Source organism: Dryobates pubescens, chromosome 24 (genome assembly GCF_014839835.1).
Source record: "Dryobates pubescens isolate bDryPub1 chromosome 24, bDryPub1.pri, whole genome shotgun sequence".
In the NCBI taxonomy this organism is placed as follows: domain Eukaryota; kingdom Metazoa; phylum Chordata; class Aves; order Piciformes; family Picidae; genus Dryobates; species Dryobates pubescens.
The window spans coordinates 3364661-3381113 of NC_071635.1; the positions used below are offsets into that span (position 1 = coordinate 3364661).

Sequence of the window (16453 nt, forward strand, 5' to 3'; positions counted from 1 at the left end):
TTCCTGATGCAGGCCAGGATGCCACTGGCCTTCTTGGCCACCTGGGTACACTGCTGACTCATGTTCAGCCTACTATCAGCCAGTACCCCCAGGTCCCTTTCTGCCCGGCTGCTCTCAGCCACTCTGACCCCAGCCTGTAGCACTGCATGGGGTTGTTGAAGGATCCAGGGAGACCTTAGAGCAGCCTTCCAGTACCTGAAGGGAGCTATGAGAAGGCTGCAGAGGGACTGTTTGCAAAGGCCTGCAAGGGGCAACAGCTTCAAACTAGAGAAGGGCAGGTTTAGATTGGATGTGAGGGACAGGTTCTGCACCATGAGGCTGCTGGAACACTGCAACAGGTTGCCCAGGGAGGTGGCTGAGGCCCCATCCCCAGAGATATTCAAGGTGAGGCTCAGCAAAGCTCTGAGCAACCTGCTCCAGTTGAGGATGCTCTTGCTTACTGTAGGGGGGGTTAGACTGGATGACCTTTGGAGGTCCATTCCAACCCAGACCCTTCTATGATTCTACCATGCATGGCATCAAGGCTGGGTGAAGGACCTGATCAAAGCTGGGGAAACACAAGGGGGTTTCCTTTCTGAAAGATGTGGGTTAGCTGCCTTCAGAAGAGGGCCTCCCACTGATCTTTGACTGAGGTTGGGGTCTGATGTTTCCCCCTGCCCTGGTGGGGATGGCTGGGGGTCATTGTCTGCAGTAGACTGCTGGGTGCAGGAGCGGTGCTGGGGGGAGCAGGACATGCTGAGGGGGCATGATGCTCTTTTCAGCGGTGTCCTGTGACAGGACAAGGGGCAGTGGACACAAATTGGAACCCAGGAAGTTCTGCCTCAACATGAGGAGAAAATTCTTTGGTGTGAGGGTGCTGGAGCCCTGGGGCAGGCTGCCCAGAGAGGTTGTGGAGTCTTCTCTGGAGTCTTTCAAGCCCCACCTGGATGTGTTCCTGTGTGACCTGCCCTGGGTGACCCTGCTCTGGCAGGGGGGTTGGACTCAGTGATCTCCAGAGGTCCCTTCCAGCCCCTAGCATTCTATGATTCTGTGATCAGCCCACTTGCTGCCTTCCAGGTGCAGTTTGAGGAGAGGGAAGAGACCAAGGCCTGCACCATCACCATCAATGATGACAACATCTTTGAGAGCAGGGAGAGCTTCACGGTGGAGCTGAGCATGCCAGCCTACGCCCTGCTGGGGAACGTCAGCCGGGCCACCGTCACCATCACCGACAGGGAGGACGAGCCCACCCTGCAGTTTGACAGGAAGACCTTCCATGTCAGCGAGAGCACTGGCCTCCTCTCTGCTCCTGTGGAGAGGCAAGGTGGGCTGGAGGGGGCAGAACAATGCCCTGTCCTTTGTGGGGGAGGCAGAGCTGCAGGAACCGAGGGGAGCCCTTCTCGCCATCTCCAGCTCCCTGAAAGGAGGTTGGAGCGAGGTAGGGCTGGTCTCCTAGAATCATAGAATCAGTAAGGTTGGAAAAGACCTCAGAGATCATCAAGTCCAACCTCTCACCCAACACCTCCTGACTAAGTAAACCATGGCTCCAAGTGCCACATCCAGTCCTTTTTTGAACACCTCCAGGGATGGTGACTCCACCACCTGCCTGGGCAGCACATCCCAAGGGCCAATGACACTTGCTGGGAAGAACTTTCTCCTCACCTCCAGCCTAAACCTCCCCTGGCACAGCTTGAGACTGTGTCCTCTTGTTCTGGTGCTGGGTGCCTGGGAGAAGAGACCAACCCCCACCTGGCTACAGCCTCCCTTCAGGTAGCTGTAGAGAGCAGGAAGGTGTCCCCTGAGCCTCCTCTTCTGTTGGCTGCTGTGTTTCAGGGGACACCAGCAGCACAGTGTCTGCCATCTGCTACACCGTCCCCAAGTCAGCCAAGGGGAGCAGCCTGTCCGTGCTGGAATCCGGCTCCGACTTCAAGTCCCGGGGGCTGGCGGAGGACAGCCGCATCGTGCTGGGCCCGGGTGTCACCAGGGCCACCTGTGACGTGCTGCTGGTGGATGACAGTGAATATGAGGAGGAGGAGGAGTTTGAGGTGGTGCTGGCCGACCCCTCGGCCAACGCCCGCGTCGGCAGCCGCGCCTCCGCCAGCGTCTTCATCGCCGGCCCCAACGACGCCTCCCTGGTGTTCCTGGGCAATGCCACCCTCACCGTCAGCGAGGCTGCAGGTGAGCAGCAGCAGGGCCCTCCCCAGGGCCGCTCTGGGGCGCTCACCGTGACAGCCGATGGCCTTTCACCGAGCGCAGCGCCGGAAGGAGCGAGGTGGGGCACAGCAGCAGGCCTGCAGAGGGCTTTTGTTGTTGCCTCTGCCCCTGTAGGGAAGGCTGGGGGCTGGTTCTCCCCCTGTGCTGGGTGCAGGAGGGGTGGAGAGGGCAGGGAGAGTGGTGGGTTGGTGGTTTGTGGCTGCTTTCTCATCTTGGTCCTCTCTCCTCTGCGACTGGCGACGCAGGAACCATTGAGATTCCGGTGCTGCGGCAAGGCCCTGACCTCTCCAGCCCCACCTCGGTGTGGTGTGCCACTCGCACCTCAGACCCTCCATCTGCCAGCCCAGGGGTTGACTATGTCCCCAGCTCCAGGAAGATAGAGTTCAGGCCAGGCAAAACAGAGGAGGTGAGGAGCCACTTTGCCCCCTGATGAGTCTGCTGTGTCTGGAGACGCTTCTCTCTCTTCCTTGGGGGCACTCTCTGTGCTTGCCAGCTCTCTGTTTTGAAGACCCTCTGAGGGCCATCTGAGGATTGCTGATGGGTGTGGTAGGCACTGACTGACATCTGACCAGCACTGCAGCCACAGAAGATTGGGTCAGTCCCCCTCTCCCAGGATGAGGATGGCTGCCTGCTCTCTGAAGTGATACTTTGGCTTTCTCTAGAATGTGGTTTCCATGGATTAAGGAAATAAGAAGAGGCCTGACAGAAGGACTTCCCATTAGCCTCCCCAGATGGGAGTGCAGGGAAGGAAGGATGACAGCTCTGAAAGCGGGACTTCTGCTCTCCTTCCAGGTGTGCACCCTGACCATCCTGGATGATGCACAGTACCCAGTGATAGAAGGGCTGGAGACCTTTGTGGTTTACCTCAGCTCACCCCAAGGAGCGGAGCTGGCCAAGCCCTTCCAGGCAATCGTGGCCATTAATGACATCTTCCAAGACGGTAAGTTGGCCCTGCTCATGGCAGCAGGACTGGGAGTCCCTGCCAACCCAACCCATTCTAGGATTCTAAACTATCCATGGCAGCTCTCTCCAGTCCATCCTAGCCTCTTCCCTAGCACTTCCACACAGCAGAAGGCTAATCCGAGCTGGGTTCATTTCTAGGTTGGGTTTAACCTCTTTTCCTGGGCTCTGCTGGGGTTGGAAAAGGCCTTTGAGGTTGTCAAGCCCAACCACTTGCCTGTAGCTCCCACCACTGCTGCTAAGTCACTGCCACCAAACCAGGTCCCTCAGCACAACTCTTTGAAATCCCTCCAGGCATGGGGACTCCACCACCTCCCTGGGCAGCCTCTTCCAGTGCCTGAGAACCCTTGCTGGGAAGGAAATTTTCCTCATACCCAACCTGAACCTCCTCTGGTGCAATTTCCTCTTGTCCTGCTACTTGTTGCAGGGGTGAAGAGACCAACCCCCACCTCACTCCAAGCTCAGATCCTCCCATCCTGCACTGTTTCATTCCATCCTTCACTGTCCCCAAGAGCTTGGAGTCTTCAGAAGTGCAGAATGAATTTCCCTCACTTGCAGCCTTGCTCTGCTCACAGCTCAGTTTCATGCTGTGAGCTGAAGCCCCCCATACCACATGAGAAGGTCTCCCTCCATCTTTGCTTTCTCTTGTGTTTTCATGTCTCTCCTGTTGGTTTGCCTGAGGAGAACTCATGCTGTGTCATCTAACCCTGGAGGGGTTGCTCCCTTTGTTCTGTGCCTGTCCACAGACAGGAGGACAAAGCTTTGGCTCATAGCTTCCACTTCAGTGCCAAGTCCTGATCTAATCTCCTCCTGACAGTACCACCAGCCCCATCTTGTTCACCAGCACTTTGCAAGGGCACCAAAATGAGAGGGAAGGAATAGGTTTCATCAGCTCTTGGGCTTAGGTGACAGAGAGATGCCTTCTCACCAGGTGCTGCAGGGTCTGCTGATCCTGTGCTCTGCAGAGGGTTGATGGTCACTTGTTTGAACCAGCAGAGTGACACTGCTGGTGTCCTCCCTGGCTGCTGGACTCATGCAGCAGTTCTCTCTGGCTGCAAGCAACTTGGGTAATGGCCTCGAGCTGAGCCAAGGGGAGGTTTAGGTTGGATAGCACAAACAATTTCTGCACCAAAAAGATTGTGAGACACTGAACTCCAGCACAGGAGGCTCCACCACAACCTGAGGAGGAACTTCTTCACTGTGGGGGTCACAGAGCACTGGAGCAGCTGCCCAGAGAGGTTGTGGAGTCTCCTTCTCTGGAGATTTTCAAGCCCCATCTGGATGTGTTCCTGTGTGACCTGTGCTGGATTCTATGGTCCTGCTGAGGCAGGGGGTGTTGGACTTGATGATCTCCAGAGGTCCCTTCCAATCCTTAGCATCCTCTGATCCTGTGGACCAGGCTGTCCAGGGCAGTGGTGGAGTCCCCATCCCTGGAGGGATTTAAAAGCTGTGGAGATGTGGTGCTGAAGGTTGTGGTTTGGTGGTGACCTGGCAGTGCTGCACTCAATGGTCTTGAAGACTTCTTCCAAGCACAGTGATTCTGTGATTCTCCCTGTGGAGCTTCAACACTGCTGGACTCTTCTTATTCCCCCTGCAGTCCCAAGCATGCAGTTCACCAGGGACACATACAGGGTGAAGGAGAAGGAGGGCACTCTGCACATCCCCATCTCCCGCACCGGGGACCTGAGCTATGAGTCCTCCGTCAGGTGCTACACCCAGAGCCAGACAGCGGAGGTCATGGAAGACTTTGAGGAGAGGAGGAATGCAGAAGAGTCTCGAATCACCTTCTTGAAAGGGGAGAAGGTGAGCTGGACATGGATATGGGGAGAAGGAAGAACCACTGAGGGAGAGGTTTGGAGCTCCTCCTTGACTCTGCCTTGTCAGAGGCTGCCCAAAGAGGTTTCAGAGCTGCTTAATGTCACAGATTCTTCTGGTCCTGGAAATAGGACTCTGAAGGGATTGTTTGTATCCTGTGGATAAGGCACTTTGGGACATGGTTTAATGGCCATGGTGGTCTTAGGTTGAGGACTGGACTCAATGGTCTTAGAAGGCTTTTCCAACCCAAACCATTCTATGTTCCTGTGACAAAACTGGTTCAGACATGAAATGCAAATCCTCTGGCAGCAGGATTCAGGGTTGGAGCAGGGAGCTCTTGGTTTGGTGAAGCAGATGTCTCTGGTCATGAAGCTGTGTGGTTTGTCCACACTGAAGTAGAACTGAATTGAATTGAATTGAATTGAATTGAATTGAATTGAATTGAATTGAATTGAATTGAATTGAATTGAATTGACTTGACCAGGTTGGAAAAGACCTTTGAGATCATCCAGTCCAACCTCTCACCCAACACCATCTGATCAACTAAACCATGGCACCAAGTGCCTCACCCAGTGTCTTCCTAAACACCTCCAGGGATGGTGTCTCCACCACCTCCCTGGGCAGCACATTCCAATGGCCAATCTCTCTTGCTCTGAAGAACTTCTTCCTAGCATCCTTGAAACCAGAAGGGTTTCCTCCAGGGTGGACAATACTCAGCTGTTAAGCTCCAGGTAGTGAAGTGCCCTGTTGCCCTTAGTGGGTACATTGGGTTGATGAACTCTTGCTGGTTTCTCCTGCTTCCTTGGCTTTAGGTGAAGAACTGCAGTGTTTATATCAGTGATGACTCTGCCTTTGAGCCAGAAGAGCACTTCCAGGTCTACCTTGGTAGCCCACTTGGAAACCATTGGAGTGGAGCTAGGATTGGGAAGATGGACGTGGCAACCATAACTGTCACCAACGATGAGGATGGTAAGAGAGGATGCTCAGCAAGGATGTGGTTGTGGCATGGGATGTAGTTCCAAGGTAGCCACCACCATCTCACTAAGTCTGCAGTTTAATTCAGCACACACTGAATGGTCCCAGCTCCATGGGGCAGGTCACTGATGTGGTGCAGGCTGATCTTAAGTGGGAGGGATTGAGTAACAGTGGCCTGAACTCACCACTTGTCCCATTTCCCACTCTCCTGCAGTTGCACAGGGAGTTGCTGTGCTTCCCTTGGGAGATGTTGGCTTCCCTTCACTGTGCCACAGCCTGGAGAGAGCTGTGGGGAAGAAGAGGAGTGCCAGGTCTCCCTGGTGTGACCAATGGGGGCTGTAGCACCCTCACATGGGTTTGAAGCTGTGGTGATGAGTGGGAAACAGGAGGTGGGAGAATCATTTCCAGTTCTCTGCAACCCCAAAACACAAGCTGGGTTTTGCTCCACCTCTTGCCCTAACTCACATCCAACCCTCAGAGCTGCCTCCTGCTTTGAGGAGCTCCTTGCTCTGAAGATGTGCAGGTAGAGGCTACACGGAGGGGAGCTTAGCTGAAGGGCTGCAAGCTCTTGCCCTGCACCCAGGCAGCTGGTGTGCAAAGCTGGGCCTCTTTTCCTCACTCTCTCCAGCGCCCACCATTGAGTTTGAAGAAGCAGCCTACCAAGTGCGGGAGCCGGCCGGCCCCGAGGGCGTCGCAGTGTTAAACATGAGGGTGGTCAGGAGAGGAGACCAGAACAGGACCTCCAAAGTGCGCTGCAGCACCCGCGACGGCTCCGCCCAGGCTGGCCTGGACTACTACCCCAAGAGCAGGATGCTCAAGTTCAGCCCAGGTAAAGGGGCCTTGGAGGGGAAGGGTGGAGGTGGTGGCATGACCACAGAATGGTAGGGGTTGGGAAGGGACCTCTGGAGGTCATCCAGTCCAACCCCCTTGCCAGAGCAGGATCACCTAGGGCAGGTCACAAAGGAACATGTCTAGACAGGTTTGGAATGTCTCCAGAGATGGAGGCTCCACCACCTCTCTGGGCAGCCTGCTCCAGGGCTCCAGCACCCTTAAAGAAGTTCCTCTCAAGCTTAGATGGAACTTCTTATGGTCATGTTTGTGCCCACTGCCCCTTGTCCTGTCACTGGGCACACTGAACAAAGCCTGCTGCCATCCTCCTGCCACCCACCCTGGAAGTATCCAAGAAAGGAGCACTGGCACCTGGCAGGTGAGAGTGAGGCCACTTGGTCTTCAGAAGATGTGAGGCTCAGCAAAGAGCTTTCAGGATGCAGTGCCACAGCTCAGACCACGTTACTGGACCAAGATGCCCTCACCAAGCAGTTGTGCAGACTGGTCTGAGAGAACAAGCAGGGGTAGGGATGACCTTTGAAGGATGGATTTAGGCCACAGACAGCTGGTAGACAACAGCCATTTGCTCAGGTGGCCTCTGCTAGCAAATCTGTCACCTGCCCAGCTGGATCAGTTGTCAGAGCTGGAGCTTTGTGGAGAGCAAACTCCTGTGTGGATGAGGCTAAGCTCTTAGCAGCAATGAGTGGAAACGAAATTATTATGGTGCTTCAGTGGCCAGACCCTGGACCAGCTGTGCAGGGCTCTTAGGAGAAGTTCAGAGCAACATCTGATGAGGCATGGAGTTCTCTCTGCTTCTCTTGCATCTCCTCTCACAGGTGTGAACCACATCATATTCAAGGTGGAGATCATGTCCAATGAAGACCGCGAGTGGCACGAGTCCTTTTCTGTGGTGCTGGGTCCTGATGACCCTGTGGAAGCTGTTCTTGGAGACACCAGCACTGCCACAGTGACTATTTTGGACCAGGAGGCTGCAGGGAGCCTGATTCTACCAGCACCACCTGTGGTAAGTTGCCTGTGGCAGGGGATGAGGTTGGTGCCCATCGAGTACAGGCTGGAGGCCTCAGGGGGGCTTCAGAAATGAAGAGTTGGAGTGAGGGAGGCTGTGGGAAGGACTGGGAGGAAGTTCTTCACAATGAGCACAGTGGAATACTGGCACAGCTTGCCCAGAGATGGTGGGGCATTGGAACAGGCTACCCAGGGAGGTGGTGGAGTCACCATCCTTGGAGGTGTTCAGAAAGCAGAGTGTGGCACTTTGGGACATGGTGATGGAGATGTTGGGTTGGACCTGATGGTCTTAGAGGTCTTTTCCAACCCTAATGATTCTGTGAGATGAGGTGGAGGCCCCACCCCCCAAGGCATTCAAGGTCAAACTTGATGTGGCCCTCAGCAACCTGGTGTAGTTGGAGATGTCCCTGCTGAGTGCAGGGTGGTTGGACAAGATGACCTTTGAGGGTCCTTCCCAGCCAGCTGCATCCTGTGATTCCATCCTGTGATTGCCCTTGCTGCTCCTTCCCTCAGCCCCAGGTGAACGCTGCTCTCTCCCACCCATGCAGGTTGTCACCCTGGCTGATTACGACCGGGTGGAAGAAGTGACCAAGGATGGTGCTAAGAAATCCCCCTCCCCAGGCTACCCACTCATCTGTGTGACTCCCTGTGACCCTCACTTCCCCAAGTACCCGGTGATGAGGGAGCGCTGCAGCGAGGCTGGCATCAACCAGTCCTCCATACAGTTCAGCTGGGAAGTAGCAGCCCCCACGGACGGCAGCGGAGCCAGGTCCCCTTTTGAAACCATCACTGACAGCACTCCCTTCACCAGTGTCAACCACAAGGTACAACCAGCACAGCAGAGCTGCAGGAGCACCTGCTGCCAGTCAGAGAGGGCTTGGGGCAGCTCTGGCAGGCTGTGATCACCCACATCTGACATTTGGTTGTGTCCCTCCACCTGGAAAAAGTGGCTGTGGCTGGACAGGAGCTCAGCACGTTGGTGGGGCCTGTGTGAGCAGGGGCTGGCTGCCTGCTTCCATTCCATCCTGTCCACGCTGCAGGAAGGAGATGCAGCTCAAGTTCTGCACTGCTGTTCCTTCAGGCAGTCCTGAAGGATGAGAGGAAATGGCCTCAAGTTGCACCAGGGGAGGTTTAGGTTGGATATGAGCAGAAAATTCTTCCCTGAGAAGGTTCTCAGAGACTGACACAGGCTGCCCAGGGAGGGGCTTGAATCCCCATCCCTGGAGGTGTTTGAAAGAGGCAGAGATGTGCTGCTGAGGGCCATGGTTTAGCCCCAGCCTTGGTAGAGTTAGAGTTCTATGATTCTGTGATTGCTTTTGCTGCACTGCTCCATGTGTGGCCTGAGACCTCTCTGTCCCTGGGCTTTTCACATCCTGCCCCACAGACAGGATGTTTTCCTCTGGGGGCTTTTCCAGGTGCTCCCAGCCATCACATCTCAGCCTTTCTCAGGCATCCAGGTGTGACTTTTAGACCATGCCTACTCAGATGAGACATTTGTGGTGGGTAGTGCACTCTGGAGTTTCACAGAGATTGAAACCTAAAAGCCTCCTCAGCTTTGGGATCTGCCCTGAGACATCTGGGTGCTTCTTGGGAGGGGATTGAGCTTCAGCAAACAGCCCTGTTCATCTGGAGCCTCCTGAAAGCACCCCTGCTGATGGGGGAAGTAGCTGTGAACACTCAGACACTTCAGTAAAGGCTGGTGGCAGGAGACAGATGGAGCCTGGCAGATCAGACCAGCTTGGGCTGCCTCTTCTCCTCCCTTCATTATGTGGGCAGAGTATGGAAGCTCTAAAGCACCAACAAGCATCTCCTGCAGCTTAGGGAACCAAGAAGTCAACCAAGAGGTCAATCACAGCTTCATGGCCCATGCCCCTGGTGTGCATTTTGGTGTTCCCCCCCCGCTGCTGCCCCAGAACAGGAGGGCAAAGTGATGTTGCTGCCTGGGCACTGCCACAGCAGCGCTGCTCTTGTCCCTGCTGGCTCCCCGCAGGTGCTGGACAGCATTTACTTCAGCCGCCGCTTCCACCTGCGCTGCGTGGCCAAGGCTGTGGACAAGGCTGGCCACGTGGGGACCCCCCTGAGGAGCAATGTGGTTACCATAGGCACAGACAGTGCCATCTGTCACACCCCCGTGGTGGCAGGGACGGCCCGAGGCTTCCAGGCACAGTCCTTCATCGCCACGCTGAAGTACTTGGATGTCAAGCACAAGGAGCATCCCAACAGGTATGGGCTGGCAGAAGGAACCCTGCAGTGGCTTGGGCTGGAAGGGACCTTCAAGATCACCCAGTTCCAACCCCCCTGCCATGGGCAGGGACACCTCCCACCAGCCCAGCTTGCTCAAGGCCTCATCCAGCCTGGCCTTGAACACCTCCAGGGAGGGGACATCCACAACCTTCATGAGCAACCTGTGCCAGTGCCTCCCCACCCTCACTCAGGACTTTTCTCCCCAGTCTCCACTCTCCCAGCTCAAAGCCACTGCCCCTCATCCTGTCACTACAAGCCCTTGCCAAAAGTCCTTCCTTGGAGCTACAGAGCTGGCTCAGCACAAGAGGAGAACTTGTGCCTGAAAGCACATCCTTCCAGGCAGTGTCCACTCTTGAGCAATGCAGAGTGCTCAGGGCAGTGCTCCCAAACTCCTCACACCCTGCTCTGCTGAGGGGCTGCCCTTCCCCTCAGGAAAGCTCTCCTGGTGGAGAGCTTTCACAGCTCAAGATGTGTAGATGGAGACATCTGGTGGAAACTAAAGATCAGGCTGCCCCTGGCAGGCTCACCCAGGCTGGGCTGTGGAGTGCTGCCTGAGGCTCTCCTGGCTGCCAGGGCTGCTTGTTGCTGCTGTCTGAAGGCAGTCTCTGTTCCAGAATCCACATCTCGGTGCAGATCCCCCATCAGGACGGAATGCTGCCGCTCATCTCCACCCTGCCCCTGCACAACCTGCACTTCCTCCTCTCAGAGTCCATCTACAGGCACCAGCATGTCTGCTCAAACCTGGTCACCAGCAGGGACCTCAGAGGCATCTCAGGTAACCTTCAGAGGCAGCCTTTGCTCCTTGGCCTCGGTGGTAGGGAGAAGCCAGGAAAGAAATGCAGAGTAGGAGGCTCTGGGCTCTTAACATAGAATCATGAAGATTGGAAAAGCCCTCCCAAGATCATCAGTCCAACCAGCAACCCAGCACCCACTGTGGCCATCAAACCTTCACCCAAAGTGCCATGGCCACACCTTTCTTGAACACCTCCAGGGTGGCTCCACCACCCCCCTGGGCATCCTCTTCCAACGCCTGACCCCTCTCGTGCTCCATGCTCATTCCATGGTGGGCAGGGGATTGTGGTACTTCATTGTCCAACAGCTCTTCAGGTGCTGGAATTCTGTTCACTTCATACTCAAACTGTTCTGTGCTTCTGAAAGTGGAACTTCAGCCTTTAATCAATAGGTTCAACATTTGCTTTGTAGGATCCTTGCCCCATGCCTGTAACATTTTTCCCTGTGCAGCCCTCTGTATGTTGAGTTTGACCTTTAGGACAGAGGAGGGAGAGGAGCACAGTGGGTAGGTGGAGATGGGGAAGGTAGAGGAGCACAGTGGGTAGGTGGAGATGGGGAAGGTAGAGGAGCACAGTGGGTAGGTGGAGATGGGGAAGGTAGAGGAGCACAGTGGGTAGGTGGAGATGGGGAAGGTAGAGGAGCAGCACATTGGATAGGTGGAGATAGGAAGGTAGAGGAGCAGCACAGTGGGTAGGTGGAGATAGGAAGGTAGAGGAGCAGCACAGTGGGTAGGTGGAGATAGAGAAGGTAGAGGAGCAGCACAGTGGGTAGGTGGAGATGGGGAAGGTAGAGGAGCAGCACAGTGGATAGGTGGAGATAGGAAGGTAGAGGAGCAGCACAGTGGGTAGGTGGAGATAGGAAGGTAGAGGAGCAGCACAGTGGGTAGGTGGAGATAGGAAGGTAGAGGAGCAGCACAGTGGGTAGGTGGAGATAGGAAGGTAGAGGAGCAGCACATTGGGTAGGTGGAGATAGGAAGGTAGAGGAGCAGCACATTGGGTAGGTGGAGATAGGAAGGTAGAGGAGCAGCACAGTGGGTAGGTGGAGATAGGAAGGTAGAGGAGCAGCACAGTGGGTAGGTGGAGATGGGGAAGGTAGAGGAGCAGCACAGTGGATAGGTGGAGATAGGAAGGTAGAGGAGCAGCACAGTGGGTAGGTGGAGATAGGAAGGTAGAGGAGCAGCACAGTGGGTAGGTGGAGATAGAGAAGGTAGAGGAGCAGCACAGTGGGTAGGTGGAGATAGAGAAGGTAGAGGAGCAGCACAGTGGGTAGGTGGAGATGGGGAAGGTAGAGGAGCAGCACAGTGGGTAGGTGGAGATGGGGAAGGTAGAGGAGCAGCACAGTGGATAGGTGGAGATAGGAAGGTAGAGGAGCAGCACAATGGGTAGGTGGAGATAGGAAGGTAGAGGAGCAGCACAGTGGGTAGGTGGAGATAGGAAGGTAGAGGAGCAGCACAGTGGGTAGGTGGAGATAGGAAGGTAGAGGAGCAGCACAGTGGGTAGGTGGAGATGGGGAAGATAGAGGAGCAGCACAGTGGGTAGGTGGAGATAGGAAGGTAGAGGAGCAGCACAGTGGGTAGGTGGAGATAGGAAGGTAGAGGAGCAGCACAGTGGGTAGGTGGAGATGGGGAAGGTAGAGGAGCAGCACAGTGGGTAGGTGGAGATGGGGAAGGTAGAGGAGCAGCACATTGGGTAGGTGGAGATAGGAAGGTAGAGGAGCCTGTTGGGTCCCTAATAGAGTAAAAGTCTCTTAGGTGAGTGAAGATGGGACCTCACTCCTTGGCCTCAAGCTGTTTGAGCTCTGGAGTGCCCCATGTCCTGCTGTCTCTCACCCCAGAGGGAGGCTTTCTGGGGGAGGTGACCTACGAGGGCATCACCCTGGGCCCTGGCTACGACCGCCCCTACCAGTTCGACGCGGCGGTGAGGGAGCCCAAGACCATCCAGCTCTACAGACATCTCAACCTGAAGAGCTGCATTTGGACTTTTGATGCTTATTATGACATGACTGAGCTGATTGATGTCTGTGGAGGCTCTGTCACTGCTGACTTCCAGGTGAGACTCCACCCCAACGGTCCGCTTTGTGTCCCTCTGGACAGCTGAGGGGGGATTGTCCCCTTTGACCCAGCAGAGAGCTGTGCTTTGTGCAGTGCTTTGGTTTTCCTTGGGTAGGGTTTATCATGGAATGGCTCAGGTTGGAAAGGACCTCCAAGATCACCTACTCCAACCCTGCCTGCCCTGGGCAGGGACCTTGCACTTTGACTTGTTGAACCTCTCACCCACATCTCAAGCCTGTCAAGATCCTCTGAGCCTTCAGGGCAGCAATGAAGTATCTTCCTTAAAGAGGTGGCTGCACTGGCAGTACAAGATGTTGCCACCTCTGCTCTTGGACCATGCTGACTTGATTCTTAGCCACTAGGCATTGGCCACGTGCAGAGCAGAGGCACAGCAGGTCCTGCTCCACATCATGGGCACTTGTAAGCAATTTCCTAAGTGCCTGGCAGAGCAAAAATTGTTCTGCTAGACAACAGTGGCTCCTGCAGTGTCCCACTGCCCCCTCATGGATGGATCATTCACCTACATCCCACCCAAGTGAGCATCTCACAGGATCACAGCATGGCTTGGGTTGATAGGGACATCTAATCCCAACCCCCCTGCCTAGGCAGGGACACCTCCTCCCAGAGCAGCTTGCTCAAGGCCTCATTCAACCTGGCCTTTGAACACTTCCAGGCTTGGAGCCTCCACAACTTCCCTGGGCAACCTGCTCCAGTGCCTCACCAGCGTCGTGGTGAAGACTTTCCTCCTTATGTCTAAACTAAATCCAGCTTCTTCCAGTTTGAATCCCAGCCAGTAATGCTCAGCCTTGATGGAGCAGTGACATTAGATTGCTTTAGAAATACTTTGTCCCCACATGTCCCTGTGCTTGGGACATCCATGGCCCAGAACCAGAGAGTTGTCTCTTGTTGCAGGCTTTTCTCTGCTTTTCTAGTGACAGGACAAGGGGGGAATGGTTTGAAGCAGAGAGGGAGCAGGGTTAGGCTGGAGCTGAAGTTCTTCAGTGTGAGGGTGGTGAGACTCAGGAATAGGTTGTCCAGAGAGGTTGTGGCTGCCTCCTCCCTGGTGGTGCTGAAGGCCAGGTTGGATGGGGCCTTGAGCAGCTGAGTCTGGTTGAGAGGTGTCCCTGCCCGTGGCAGGGGGGTCGGAGTAGATGATCTCTGAGTTCCCTTCCAACCTGAGCCACTCTATGATTTTCCCCTCACTGGCAGAGCAGAGGATGGATGCAGCAGGTGCTGTGAGCCTGGGGCTGTGGCTCACCTTTGGATGCTGCATAAGTCCCCTTCTGGGGCTCTGTTGGCAGGTCAGGGACTCTGCTCAGTCCTTCCTGACGGTCCACGTCCCCCTCTACGTGTCCTACATCTACGTGACAGCACCCAGGGGCTGGGCTTCTCTGGAGCATCACACAGAGATGGAGTTCTCCTTCTTCTATGACACTGTCCTCTGGAGGACAGGTAGGTCTGAGGCATTTGATGGGGTACAGGAGATCTGCTTTGTTCTTGGCTCTTCCTTTGTCTCTGTTTCTGCACTGCCTCTGCAGTCCTGAGCATGGAGGACCTCTCAAGGGTTGTGACCCACCACAAGGGTGAAGGCCAGGAGCAGCCAGAAGCACTTCTCTACAGCCTGTGGTGTAAAACAAGTGACATTCACAGGCCAGTCAGAGAATCATTTGGGTTGGAAAAGATCTTCAAGATCATCAACTCCAACCATTATCCCTACTCTACCAAGTCCACCACTAAGCCCCCAAGCACCACATCTGCACAGCTTTTCAACACCTCAAGGGATGGTGACTCCACCACCTCCCTGAGCAGCCTGTTCCAGTCCCTGACAGCCCTTCCAGTGGAAAGACTTTTCCTGATGTCCAACCTAAACCCCACTTGGTGCAGCTTGAGGCCATTCCCTCTTATTTATCACTACTTTCTTGGGACACCACCCCCTACCTCACTGCAGTCTCCATTCAGGGAGCTGCAGAGAGCAATGAGGTCTCCCCTCAGCCTCCTCCACACTAAACACTCCCAGCTGCTGGAGCTCAGCTGCTCCTCACCAGCCCTGTTCTCCAGACCCTTCCCCAGCGTGGCTGCCTTTCTCTGGGCCTGCTCCAGCCCCTCACTGTCCTCCATGGAGCGAGGTGGCCAGAACTGAGCCCAGGACTCAATGCAGGGTATAGTTTCTTGCCTCAAGCTTGAGCAAGCCTTAGGTGACCCTGGTGGCTAAGGGAGGAGGTGCAGAGCTGACTCCCTGGAAGACCATCCTGCTCAAGCTGTGCCCTTCTGGAGCTGGGTGGTGCTGGCAGAGCCCAGGCAAGGAGCAGGAGTGCCGTGTGGGCTCTGCAGTGAGCGTGTTGCCGCTGCCCTGCAGGGATTCAGACGGACAGTGTCCTCTCGGCGCGCCTGCAGATCATCAGGATCTACATCCGCGAGGACGGGCGGCTGGTCATCGAGTTCAAGACACAGGCCAAGTTCAGAGGTGAGCCTGGGCTCTGCTAGGGGGGGACACAGTCACAGAATGCTAGGGGATGGAAGGGACCTCGAGAGATCATCCAGTCCAACCCCCTGCCAGGGCAGGATCACCTAGGGCAGGTCACACAGGAACTCATCCAGGCAGGTCTTGAATATCTCCAGAGAGGGAGAGTCCACAACCCCCCTGGGCAGCCTGCTCCAGGGTTCTGTTACCCTCACAGGCAAATAATTCTTCCTATGCCTCAGCTTCCAGCCATTGCCCCTTGTGCTGTCACTGGGCATTGCTGAGCAGAGCCTGGCTCCATCCTCCTGGCACTCAGCCTTTACATCTTTGTAACCACGAATGAACCAACCTGCAAACGTGCTCCACAGTGACAGGGGTGGAACACTGCAACAGCTTGCCCAGGGGCGTGGTGGAGGCCCCAGCCCTGGGGACATTCAAGGTCAAACTTGATGGGGCCCTGAGCAGCCTGCTGTAGTTGGAGGTGCAGGGGGAAGTTTAGGCTTGATCTTAGAAAGTTCTTCCCAGCAAGAGAGATTGGCCATTGGGATGTGCTGCCCAGGGAGGTGGTGGGGTCCACGTCCCTGGAAGTGTTTAAGAAGAGCCTGAATGAGGCACTTAGTGCCATGGTCTGGTTGATTAGATGGGGTTGGGTGATCAGTTGGATTTGATGATCTTGGAGGTCTCTTCCAGCCTGGCTGATCCTGTGTGATTCTGTGTCCCTGCTGACTGCAGGGCTGGTTGGACAAGATGACCTTTTGGGCTCCCTTCCAAGCTGGTGCAGGCTCTGAATGTGTGAAATGATCCCTGAGAAATGGGCTGCAGAACAGGGCCCCAGGAGGAGGCCCTAGCCTGGGCATCTCCCATGCTGACTACTTGGTAGAGTCAAGTACTCAGCTCCTCTGTCTTTTCTGCCATCTCCCTCCTTGTCCTCCCCCCAGGGCTTTTTGTGATGGAGCACCACAGCCTGCCAGATGTGAAGTCTTTCCTGATGACTCCAGACCACCTGGGAGGCATCGAATTCGACCTGCAGCTGCTTTGGAGCGCTCAGACTTTCGACTCTCCCTACCAGCTCTGGAGAGCCACCAGCTCCTATAACAGGTGAGGAGTCA

At 55.4% G+C, this 16453-nt stretch overlaps 1 protein-coding gene across 1 annotated transcript in view; it reads left to right on the forward strand.

The window, feature by feature from the left end:
* Positions 1-16453, forward strand: part of FRAS1 (Fraser extracellular matrix complex subunit 1) — a 143571-nt gene that overhangs the window by 123156 nt on the left and 3962 nt on the right. Inside the window, exons 56-70 of the mRNA XM_054172504.1 lie at positions 1057-1303; positions 1813-2157; positions 2439-2599; positions 2986-3133; positions 4751-4956; positions 5781-5937; positions 6572-6772; positions 7608-7795; positions 8346-8621; positions 9788-10020; positions 10656-10816; positions 12667-12881; positions 14185-14335; positions 15240-15347; positions 16283-16442. Coding sequence (XP_054028479.1) covers positions 1057-1303; positions 1813-2157; positions 2439-2599; positions 2986-3133; positions 4751-4956; positions 5781-5937; positions 6572-6772; positions 7608-7795; positions 8346-8621; positions 9788-10020; positions 10656-10816; positions 12667-12881; positions 14185-14335; positions 15240-15347; positions 16283-16442 — 2957 coding nt within the window. The remainder of the gene's footprint in view (positions 1-1056; positions 1304-1812; positions 2158-2438; positions 2600-2985; positions 3134-4750; positions 4957-5780; positions 5938-6571; positions 6773-7607; positions 7796-8345; positions 8622-9787; positions 10021-10655; positions 10817-12666; positions 12882-14184; positions 14336-15239; positions 15348-16282; positions 16443-16453) is intronic.